We start from the raw sequence: 12,306 nt of genomic DNA on the forward strand, positions 1-12,306 counted from the left end.
TCAGACAGACAGACAGGTGTGGAACCAGTCAGACAGACAGACAGGTGTGGAACCAGTCAGACAGACAGACATGTGGTGGAACCAGTCAGACAGACAGACAGACATGTGTGGAACCAGTCAGACAGACAGACATGTGTGGAACCGGTCAGACAGACAGACAGGTGTGGAACCAGTCAGACAGACAGACGTGTGGAACCAGTCAGACAGACAGACAGGTGTGACCGGTCAGACAGACAGACAGGTGTTGGAACCGGTCAGACAGACAGACAAGGTGTGGAACCGGTCAGACAGACAGACAGGTGTGGAACCGGTCAGACAGACAGACATGTGTGGAACCGGTCAGACAGACAGACAGGTGTGGAACCAGTCAGACAGACAGACAGGTGTGGAACCATTCCAGACAGACAGACAGGTGTGGAACCAGTCAGACAGACAGACAGGTGTGGAACCGGCTCAGACAGACAGACATGTGTGGAACCGGTCAGACAGACAGACATGTGTGGAACCGCGGTCAGACAGACAGACATGTGTGGAACCGGTCAGACAGACAGACATGTGTGGAACCGGTCAGACAGACAGACATGTGTGGAACCGGTCAGACAGACAGACAGGTGTGGAACCGGTCAGACAGACAGACATGTGTGGAACCAGTCAGACAGACAGACATGTGTGGAACCAGTCAGACAGGACAGACAGGTGTGGAACCAGTCAGACAGGACAGAAGGTGTGGAACCGGTCAGACAGACAGACGTGTGGAACCAGTCCAGACAGACAGACAGGTGTGGAAACCAGTCAGACAGACAGACAGACATGTGTGGAACCGGGTCAGACAGACAGACAGACATGTGTGGCAACGGTCAGCACAGACAGGCACAGACAGGTGTGGAACCGGTCCAGACAGACAGACAGGGTGTGAACCGGTCAGACAGACAGACAGGTGTGAACCGGTCAGAACACGCACAGACCATGTGGTGGAACCGCGTCAGACAGACAGACAGTGTTGTGGAACCGGTCAGACAGACAGACAGGTGTGGAACCGGTCAGGCAGACAGACAGGTGTGGAACCGGTCAGACAGACAGACAGGTGTGGAACCGGTCAGACAGACAGACAGGTGTGAGAACGCGGTCAGGCAGACAGACAGGTGTGGAACCGGTCAGACAGACAGACAGGTGTGGAACCGGTCAGGACAGACAGACAGGTGTGGAACCGGTCAGGCAGACAGACAGGTGTGGAACCGGTCAGGCAGACAGACAGGTGTGGAACCGATCAGACAGACAGACAGGTGTGGAACCGGTCAGACAGACAGACAGGTGTGGAACCGGTCAGGCAGACAGACAGTGTGGAACCGGTCAGGCAGACAGACAGAGTGTGGAACCGGTCAGGCAGACAGACAGGTGTGGAACCGGTCAGACAGACAGACAGGTGTGGAACCGGTCAGACAGACAGACAGGTGTGGAACCAGTCAGACAGACAGACATGTGTGGAACCGGTCGGTCCGGGTCACGTTCTTTCTACGGTTGGGTCTTATTCTGCGTTTAGTTTACTGGTAGAACCTCATGAGGATTACCTGTGCAGTGGTCACCTGTGCGGGTAGGAGGGGCATCAGAACATCTGATCATCAGTTAGAAGCCTGAATATCCTGACCAGTAATCTTCATGCAGTTAGAGTTCTGTTGGATTCATCTCAGCTGTTTCTGCTGCTGTCTGTGTGTGTGTTATTGTGTGTTTCAGGTAAGCTGGATGATAAACGGGCTTCCTGAGGCTGATCTGAGGTCAGTAAACAACAACAACAACAACAACAACAACAAACAGCTTCACCTCAGACAGAAAGCACAGACTTTTTCTGTTGGTGTTTCAGCATCTTCGACGACATCGGAGACTACATCCCATCCAACGCCTCCAGACCGACACGAGACAAAGACCGACACCGGGACCGAGGGGGAGACCGAGGGGGAGACCGAGGGGAGACCGAGGGGGGAGACCGAGGGGGAGACCGAGAGGACGAGGCTAAGAGCCGCAGACACAGTTACTTCGAGAAACCACGAGGAGACGAACACCAGGTGAGACGGGTAGACGGAGGGGGAGAAGGGTAGACGGAGGGGGAGAAGGGTAGACGGAGGGGAGACTGAGGGGGAGACGGGTCGACGGAGGGGGAGACGGGTAGACGGAGGGGGAGACGGGTAGACGGAGGGGGGAGGGGGAGACGGGTAGACGGAGGGGGAGACGGGTAGACGGAGGGGGGGAGGGGGAGACGGGTAGACGGAGGGGGAGACGGGTAGACGGAGGGGGAGACGGGTAGACGGAAGGGGAGACTGAGGGGGGAGACGGGTCGACGGAGGGGGGGAGGGGAGACGGGTAGACGGAGGGGGAGACGGGTAGACGGAGGGGGGGAGGGGGAGACGGGTAGACGGAGGGGAGACGGGTAGACGGAGGGGAGACTGAGGGGGAGACGGTCGACGGAGGGGGAACGGGTAGACGGAGGGGGGGAGGGGGAGACGGAGGGGGAGACGGGTAGACGGAGGGGGAGACGGGTAGACGGAGGGGGAGAAGGGTAGACGGAGGGGGAGACTGAGGGGGAGAAGGGTCGACGGAGGGGGAGACGGGTCGACGGAGGGGGGGGAGGGGGAGACGGGTAGACGGAGGGGAGACGGAGGGGGAGACGGGTAGACGGAGGGGGAGACGGGGTCGACGGAGGGGGAGACGGGTCGACGGAGGGGGGGAGGGGGAGACGGGTAGACGGAGGGGGAGACGGGTCGACGGAGGGGGAGACGGGTAGACGGAGGGGAGACGGAGGGGGAGACGGGGAGACGGAGGGGGAGACGGGGAGACGGAGGGGGAGGGGGAGACGGAGGGGGAGACGGGTCGACGGAGGGGGGGGAGGGGGAGACGGGTAGACGGAGGGGGGGAGGGGGAGACGGGTAGACGGAGGGGGAGACGGGTCGACGGAGGGGGGAGGGGGAGACGGGTAGACGGAGGGGGAGACGGGTAGACGGAGGGGGGAGGGGAGACGGGTAGACGGAGGGGGAGACGGGGAGACGGAGGGGGGGAGGGGAGACGGAGGGGGAGACGGGTAGACGGAGGGGGAGACGGGTAGACGGAGGGGGAGACGGGTAGATGGAGGGGGGAGGGGGAGACGGGTAGACGGAGGGGAGACGGGGAGACGGAGGGGAGACGGAGGGGGAGACGGGGAGACCGAGGGGGAGACCGAGGGGGAGACCGAGGGGGAGACGGGGAGACCGAGGGGGAGACGGAGGGGAGACGGGGAGACCGAGGGGGAGACCGAGGGGGAGATGGGGAGACCGAGGGGGAGATGGGGAGACGAGGGGGAGACGGAGGGGGAGATGGGGGAGACCGAGGGGGAGACGGAGGGGAGATGGGGAGACCGAGGGGGAGACGGAGGGGGAGATGGGGAGACCGAGGGGGAGATGGGGAGACCGAGGGGGAGATGGGGAGACCGAGGGGGAGACGAGGGGGAGATGGGGAGACCGTGGGGGAGACCGAGACGGAGGGGAGATGGAGGGGGAGACAGAGACGGAGGGGGAGATGGAGGGGGAGACAGAGACAGGTGTGTCGTGTTGCTGACTGTTCCTCTCTGTGTGTTTTCAGGTGTTGGAGGTGGATTCAGGTAAATGTCTTCATCTGTTTATCAGAATGAAACTGATCAATACTAACTGATCAGTAGCATCTGATCAATTACAATTGATTTATACTAACTGATCAATAACATCTGATCAATACTAACTGATCAGTCGCGTCTGATCAATAATATCTCATCAATAATCTATCAGGTCCTGGGTCAGTCAGAGAGCAGATCAAGATGATCAATGAGAAGTTTGCAGGAGCAGCAGGCAGCCAATGGCAGAGCCAGGAGCCATATCCTTCATTCCTATTGGTCACTACTAGCAGGGGGCGGGGCTTCACGTATGAGGCAGTGCGTGCTTTTACTGCATCACAGTGTAGTAGTACTGTGTATTATTGCAGTACTACTGTGTGTTCCTGTAGTACTACTGTGTATCAGTACTGGTCCTTAACCAGTATAAACTGGGTCTCAGAGGAGAGATTCCAGTAAGGAGCAGCTGGGAGATTTCTTTGGAGGATCCAACTCCTACGCAGAGTGTTATCCTGCTACGTAAGATACACAACTACTACTACACACCACCAATACAGTTGTTGTATTCTGTGTTTCTGATCTTCGTTTGTGTGTATTTATGTGTGTTATTGTGTGTTAACGTGTGTTAACCCTTTAAGCGCCAAAGGTGAAACATTGCAGAACATAACAAGCCATAGCTGCACATATTAGACCCTCCAGAAAAACGCGGGCTAAAATCCTTGATCATGTGAATAAATATGCAGGTTTTTATGACATTTTATGCGGGGAAATTGTGGAAAGTTGCAAAGTATGCGAATATTTGTGAAATATGCAAAAAGATGCGAAATATGTAAGAACTGGGAAAAAAGGTGATTCTTCTACATCCTGTTACTAGGCAACCACTAAGTTGTTGTTTGAGTCCTTTGTGTTCAGCAAACCTTTTGCTGTGCTTCGTCGTGGAGAAGTGCTGCAACACGGTTCATTTTCTTCAGTGCTCCAGAACGATGTTGCACAGGATGCAAAAAAGTTCCCCCCACTTCCGTGCAGTAAATCTGGGTCCTGCTTTGCCCGGTCTCTGGCTGAAATATTCGTAGGTAAATGTGATCTTTGAGCATTCACCATTCTTGTTTTCGTCTCTGAGCGCCGCGCAGTGTTGCCAACTCCTCAGTAAGGAAAGTCGCTGTTGGATGTCCTAGAAGTCGCTAGAAGTCGCTAAATGACGTCATCGCCTAATTTGCATATTTCCCAGTTTCCATGTAATTGTAATCAACGTTGTAGGAGAGAGGAATAACGTTGTGGAAGAGACCAAAAAGTGAGTATAAAACACCCAAAATATGTTTTTGTACTAGAGGCTAAATGCTGTGGTTTATTTTAGTATGACAGTGAAGAAACATTTCCATTTATATTCCGCTCCGTAAGTCTGGATGGGATCTGTAGTGACTTTTTTTTCGTGGAAATGTGAGATGCGGTGGTGGGGTGGTAGGAGGGGACATGGTGGGGGGTGGGGGGTGGCAGGAAGGGATGTGGCAAGGGTGGTCAAAACACTGCTAATGGTGAGGGGGTAACAAGGATAGAAAAAACCTCAGACAAAGCATCAGACGTGGGAGAAAATGAACTGATAATAACGGTGGAGGCTGCAGAGGCGTTTAGGGCCCCACCGTAAATGACGATGATGATGGCTGGGTTTGTTTGATGAGGAAGAGTTTCATAGGTGGACCAGACATTGTGATGAGCCTGTTGGTATCGTGGAGACGGGGATCTGACACATTCTGAGCCCATTGATTTCCTCTCTCTGTTTTTGGATGGTGAATCCTGGAGCCTCATGACAAGTGAACCAAACAGAAATGCCCTCCAGTTGTTAGAGAGGGAAGAACTAAAGCTACGATGTTACTGTCCATGCAATGAAAGCTGTCATGTCCCTTCATTTGTGCATGGGGCTTGTGGAAACGTCTTTATTGGGAAGGGTTTTGGCCAGCTTCCACACCTGGCTCTGGTACACTGATGTCTACAAACAGATTGGAGGTCATCATTTCTTTCATGCACTAAATAATAATGTAAATAATGATAATGTAAGTAAATATGATGAAGAGGGCTCTGCCAGGTCATGATAGACTGTTAAAAGTGCATCCCATAATCAGTATGATTATTCCATGTTTTTCAGTCATCAGTGGTCCACTCAAGGAGCTTTCCTTGCTGTCCTGAAGTTCAGGTCAGTCAGTGTGGAGCCTTAGGGTGAAAGATGGCACACACTGAAGCACTCCAACAACGCCATCTTCATCGATAAACATCTGTGAAGTTATGTGATCCATGTGTCTGCAGCCTGGTGATGTCATAATATGCAAATTAGATGAGTGAGTTTACTCCATCACAAACTATGGATCATACTGATGATTTTTCTCATTTACAGTTTGCCTTCGTCCCTAATCATTTTCACATTACAACCTCCTGAAAAAGGGAGATAAAACTGAGTATTTTATTGAAAAAACTGTGGCGCCTAAAGGGTTAATGTGTATTATTGTGTGTTAGTGTGTATTATCATGTAGTATTGTGTACTAATGTGTGTGTTCAGGATGGATGACCTGGCCGTGGACAGTGATGAGGAAGTGGACTACAGTAAGATGGATCAGGTGACTACAGCTCCCAGCATGCACCACTGATGTGATGTGAACCCTGACCTGCTAACACTTTGTACCTGTGTGTGTCTGTCAGGGTAATAAGAAGGGTCCTCTGGGCCGCTGGGACTTTGATACTCAGGAGGAGTACTCTGATTACATGAACAACAAGGAGGCCCTGCCCAAGTAGGTCCACCTCATCATACTGTGTGTTACTGTGTTGTTTTTGTGTGTTATTGTGTTGTTTTGTTGTGTTACTGTGTTGTTGTTATTGTGTTGTTGTTGTGTGTTATTGTGTTGTGTTATTGTGTTGTTGTTGTTTTGTAGTGTGTTATTGTGTTGTAGTTGTTTTATTGTTGTGTGTTATTGTGTTGTTGTAGTTGTGTTGTTGTAGTTGTGTTATTGTGTTACTGTATTGTTGTTTTGTTGTTGTGTGTTATTGTGTTACTGTGTTGTTATTGTTGTTATTGTGTTGTTGTAGTTGTGTTATTGTGTTACTGTGTTGTGTTATTGTGTTGTTGTTGTGTTATTGTGTTGTTGTTTTGTTGTGTGTTATTGTGTTACTGTGTTGTTGATTTGCTGTTGTTGTGTGTTATTGTGTTGTTGTTTTGTTGTGTGTTATTGTATTGTTTTTGTTGTGTGTTGTGTTGTGTTACTGTGGTCTTGTTGTTGTTGTGTGTTGTGTTGTTTTGTTGTGTGTTATTGTGTTGTTGTTTTGTTGTGTGTTATTGTGTTGTTTTGGTGTGTGTTATTGTGTTGTTGTTGTTGTGTTACTGTGTTGTTTTGTTGTGTGTTATTGTTTTGTTGTGTTGTGTTGTTTTGTTGTGTGTTATTGTGTTGTTGTTGTAGTTGTGTTATTGTTACTGTGTTGTGTTATTGTGTTATTTTGTTGTTTTGTTGTGTGTTGTGTTGCTGTGTATTTGTTTTGTTGTGTGTTATTGTGTTGTTTTGTTGTGTGTTGTGTTGTTGTTTTGTTGTGTGTTATTGTGTTGTTGTTGTTGTGTTATTGTGTTGTTGTTGTGTTGTTGTTTTGTTATGTGTTGTATTGTAGTTGTATTATTGTGTTGTTGTTTCGTTGTTGTTGTTGTGTTATTGTGTTGTTGTTTTGTTGTGTGTTATTGTGTTGTTGTTTTGGTGTGTGTTATTGTTTTGTTGTGTTATTGTGTTACTGTGTTGTTTTGTTGTTGTTGTGTTATTGTGTTGTTGTTGTAGTTGTGTTATTGTGTTGTTTTGTTGTTGTTGTGTTGTTGTGTTGTTGTTGTTGTTGTGTTGTGTCATGGTGTTGTTTTGTTGTCTGTTATTGTGTTGTAGTTGTGTTATTGTGTTGTAGTTGTGTAATTGTGTTGTTGTTTCGTTGTTGTTGTTGTGTTATTGTGTTTTTGTTGTGTTGTTGTTTTGTTGTGTGTTATTGTGTTGTTGTTGTGTTGTGTTACTGTGTTGTTTTGTTGTTGTTGTGTTATTGTGTTGTTGTAGTAGTTGTGTTATTGTGTTGTGTTGTTGTTGTGTTGTTGTTGTGTTGTGTCATGGTGTTGTTTTGTTGTGTGTTATTGTGTTGTTGTAGTTGTGTTATTGTGTTGTTGTAGTTGTGTAATTGTGTTGTTGTTTCGTTGTTGTTGTTGTGTTATTGTGTTTTTGTTGTGTTGTTGTTTTGTTGTGTGTTATTGTGTTGTTGTTGTGTTATTGTGTTACTGTGTTGTTTTGTTGTTGTTGTGTTATTGTGTTGTTGTTTTGTTGTGTTATCATGTTGTTTTGTTGTGTGTTACTGTGTTGTTGTTGTTGTATTATTGTGTTGTTGTTGTTTTGTTGTGTGTTATTGTGTTGTTGTTGTTGTAGTTGTGTTATCGTGTGACTGTGTTGTTGTTGTGTTATTGTGTTGTTGTTGTGTTTTGTTGTGTGTTGTGTGTTATTGTGTTGTTTTGTTGTGTTGTTGTTTTGTTGTGTGTTATTGTGTTGTTGTAGTTGTGTTATTTTGTTGTTGTTGTTGTGTTATTGTGTTGTTGTTGTTGTGTTGTGGTTTTGTTGTGTGTTATTGTGTTGTTTTGTTGTGTGTTGTTGTTTTGTTGTGTGTTATTGTGTTGTTGTTGTGTGTTATTGTGTTCTTGTGTGTTATTGTGTTGTTGTTGTTTTGTTGTGTGTTATTGTGTTGTTTTGTTGTGTGTCCTCAGAGCTGCCTTCCAGTACGGTATAAAGATGTCTGAGGGCAGAAAGACTCGACGCTTCAAAGAGACCAATGAGAAGGCAGAGCTGGACCGGCAGTGGAAGAAGATCAGCGCTGTGAGACACAAACATGAACAACATAAACACAACACAACACAATCAATAACACAGATGACAGAAACACAACATAAACAGAGCTGTGTGTCGTCTGTTTCAGATCATCGAGAAGAGGAAGAAGATGGAGGCTGACGGGTGAATGTTCCTTTTATTACCTCATTAGACTGATGCTGAGTAAACAGTAAACAATAAACAAACAGCTTGAACTGTAAACAAACACACTGGAAATGGTAAACAAACTAAATGTTAAACTGTAAATGGAGTAAACAGTAAATAATCAACAATAAACAAACGATAAATGGTAAATGCACAACACTGTAGAACTAATCAAGCTGTAAACAATCTGTAAACAAACTAAACAAGCTGTAAACAATCTGTAAACAAACTAAACAAGCTGTAAACAAACTAAACAAGCTGTAAACAATCTGTAAAGAAACTAAACAAACTAATCAAGCTGTAAACAAACTAAACAAGCTGTAAACAAACTAAACAAGCTGTAAACAATATGTAAACAAACTTAACAAGCTGTAAACAAACTAAACAAGCTGTAAACAAACTAAACAAGCTGTAATCAAGCTGTAAACAAACTAATCAAGCTGTAAACAAACTAAACAAGCTGTAAACAAGCTGTAAACAAACTAATCAAGCTGTAAACAAACTGTAAACAAACTAAAGCTGTAAATTAACTAAACAAACTAAACAAGCTGTAAACAAACTAAACAAGCTGTAAACAAGCTGTAAACAAACTAAACAAGCTGTAAACAAGCTGTAAACAAACTACACAAGCTGTAAACAAGCTGTAAGCAAACTAAACAAGCTGTAAACAAGCTGTAAACAAACTACACAAGCTGTAAACAAACTAAAGCTGTAAACAAGCTGTAAACAAACTAAACAAGCTGTAAACAAACTAAACAAGCTGTAAACAAGCTGTAAACAAACTAATCAAGCTGTAAACAAACTAAACAAGCTGTAAACAAGCTGTAAACAAACTAATCAAGCTGTAAACAAACTGTAAACAAACTAAACAAGCTGTAAACAAACTAAACAAGCTGTAAACAAGCTGTAAACAAACTAAACAAGCTGTAAACAAACTACACAAGCTGTAAACAAACTAAAGCTGTAAACAAGCTGTAAACAAACTAAACAAGCTGTAAACAAGCTGTAAATAAACTACACAAGCTGTAAACAAACTAAAGCTGTAAACAAGCTGTAAACAAACTAAACAAGCTGTAAACAAGCTGTAAACACACTAAACAAGCTGTAAACAAACTAAACAAGCTGTAAACACACTAAACAAGCTGTAAACAAACTAATCAAGCTGTAAACAAACTAATCAAGCTGTAAACAAACTAAACAAGCTGTAAACAAGCTGTAAACAAGCTGTAAACAAACTAATCAAGCTGTAAACAAGCTGTAAATTAACTAAACAAGCTGTAAATTAACTAAACAAACTAAACAAGCTGTAAACAAACTAAACAAGCTGTAAACAAGCTGTAAACAAGCTGTAAACAAACTAAACAATCTGTAAACAAACTGTAAACAAACTAAACAAGCTGTAAACAAACTAAACAATCTGTAAACAAACTGTAAACAAACTAAACGTGTTTTTATTTTTCAGGGTCGACGTGAAGAGACCGAAATACTGAAGACTTCCTGTTCTTCCTTCCCTCCCTCCTGATCAATAATCAGTATTGATTGCTGATCAGCTTCATGTGTTGAATCTGTTTGGAAACTTTAAACTCAGAATTAACCAGTAAAGCAGCATGTTATTGATTATCTGTTACTGATTAGCTGATGTTCTCCCGTGTTATTAATCAGTCTGAAAACTCACCAATAAAAGTGTCACATCCCAGTTTGTCTCACTGGTTTGTAACTGGTTTCACTGGGCTACAAAAAGAATAGAATAGATCTTTGCTGTCACTGTTAAATGAAAATCTGGTTCAGGGAACCCTGTGTGTGGGTTCTGTCCTGGCTGTGGAACTCTGGATCAGCTCGTAACCCAGCAGAGCTCCTGAGGAGGTCGGAGAACGTCCACCTACTCGTCCTCATGTTCTGTGGACTTGGAAAAATGGTGATGGGTTCTAATGGTAAAGGGTTCTAATGGTGAGGGGTTCTAATGATGAGGTCTGATAGTGATGGGTTCTAATGGTGAGGGGTTCTAATGGTGAGGTCTGATAGTGATGGGTTCTAATGGTGAGGGGTTCTAATGGAGGGATTTGTTGTTTACAAACACGAGAGGATGCGCGCGCATCACGGCTGCAGGTCGGCTGTCAACAGTTTTCAGTCGCGTTAGCGGTTTTAATGTTAGCTAGCGATGTTGTCAGCATACTACAACAGTTTATCGCCAAGTGATAAAGTAAGTTATTCAGCTAAATTGACATTAGTAAGCGGTATACGCCTTAACGGCCTGCTGCCTGGATAAATGACGAAAAAAAATGGCCCAAACTTCAGTGGGCAGACATCCATTCTTACCTGATCGAGACTCCGAGTCTCTATTCCCAGGAAAGCCTGAAATCCTACCAAACACTGGATGCATACAGCTATGTAATGGACAGCCATGTGCAGGATATTTTATTACATGACTACAACCTAGAAAACTTTGTGGCTCTGAAAACAGAGGTGCTACCAAGTCAAAGACCAGGAAAGAGGACAGAGATGTACAAGGTGTGGGTGACTGTAAACAAAAAGAACAACAGCATTCTAACCGTGAACTGCACCTGCATGGCTGGGTAGGTAGTACTGAATACTCTGATAACACAGACGTTATCTGCTAACTTATCACTTTGAGAGCAGAGCTGGGTAGTTGCTACTAGTAAATTGTTATATACTTGAGTTAATTGTTGAGGAAAATACTCAGAGTTGCTTTACCATACGGTGCTTTTTACATCTAGTCTATAATATTACACTGAAGTGTTTGTACTCTTACTTCAAAATGTTTACTGTCAATAAATATGTTGTGGCTAAAGCTAAATTTTACAGATTAGGCAGGTCATGTTTGTGTTTTTCTTCGCACCACAATCTTCAAAATAAGTATTTTTTTGTTATTTATTGTCACAATAAAACATTTTACTTATTTATTTTATACCATGTTTTGTTTTCCTCATAACATTCTTCTTAACCCCACTGATTTATAAATTAAAAATGTAAACTCAATCACAGGCTCATTACTCACAGTACAAATGTGAAATGTAAATTTTCCTTTCAGGGCTTTTTATACTCTGAATAATATTTTAGGTTGCTACTGTTTACTTCTACTTCAGTAAAGTAATTTCTAAGTACCACTCCTCTTACTGAAGTCAGTATTTTTACTACTCAGCCCACCTCTGTCACTCAGTCTCTTTCATTATTGAAAACATTTGTATGATCATTGCTACAGTGGTGCAAAGTGGCATAATGCTTTCTCTCTTTATTATTGTTCTAATCAGTTTGTTTTTGTTTGTTCCTGTGTTTCTTCTTCCTCAGTTTGGGCTCATGCTGTAGGCACACAGCAGCTCTAATGCTTAAGGTTGAGTTGTGGGTCAGATATGGAAAGACTGAAGTGGCTTTTACATCAGGGACCAACCAATGGCTTCTGGCCTCCAGAAAAGAGGTAAAGGCAGCCAGACTGAGTGAAATCTGTGTCAAAAGACCGAAGTGGCTTACTGCTACCTGTGAGAAGAAAACACCACGAGATCAACAACAATGTCAAAGGTATGAAGTTTATCATGGCCATAAATTAGTGCAGCCATCACCAGGAGGAAGAACTTTCAGAAGGGCTTCAAATAGTTGCTAAAAATATCACATTTCTATGATCAAAATAATAAAATAATAGTGTATTATTGATGTGGTAGT

The 12,306-nt window shown here is 44.8% G+C and overlaps 1 protein-coding gene across 1 annotated transcript in view; it reads left to right on the forward strand.

The window, feature by feature from the left end:
- Nucleotides 1-10,327, forward strand: part of ik (IK cytokine) — a 28,472-nt gene extending 18,145 nt beyond the window's left edge. The window contains 11 exon segments of the mRNA XM_051937923.1: nucleotides 1,732-1,754; nucleotides 1,756-1,772; nucleotides 1,859-2,060; nucleotides 3,607-3,625; nucleotides 3,789-3,872; nucleotides 4,042-4,129; nucleotides 6,159-6,216; nucleotides 6,299-6,387; nucleotides 8,367-8,475; nucleotides 8,576-8,610; nucleotides 10,094-10,327. Coding sequence (XP_051793883.1) covers nucleotides 1,732-1,754; nucleotides 1,756-1,772; nucleotides 1,859-2,060; nucleotides 3,607-3,625; nucleotides 3,789-3,872; nucleotides 4,042-4,129; nucleotides 6,159-6,216; nucleotides 6,299-6,387; nucleotides 8,367-8,475; nucleotides 8,576-8,610; nucleotides 10,094-10,121 — 752 coding nt within the window. The 3' untranslated portion in view covers nucleotides 10,122-10,327.
- The last annotated feature ends 1,979 nt before the right edge of the window (nucleotides 10,328-12,306 follow it).

This window comes from Acanthochromis polyacanthus, chromosome 17, assembly GCF_021347895.1.
Source record: "Acanthochromis polyacanthus isolate Apoly-LR-REF ecotype Palm Island chromosome 17, KAUST_Apoly_ChrSc, whole genome shotgun sequence".
NCBI lineage: Eukaryota > Metazoa > Chordata > Actinopteri > Pomacentridae > Acanthochromis > Acanthochromis polyacanthus.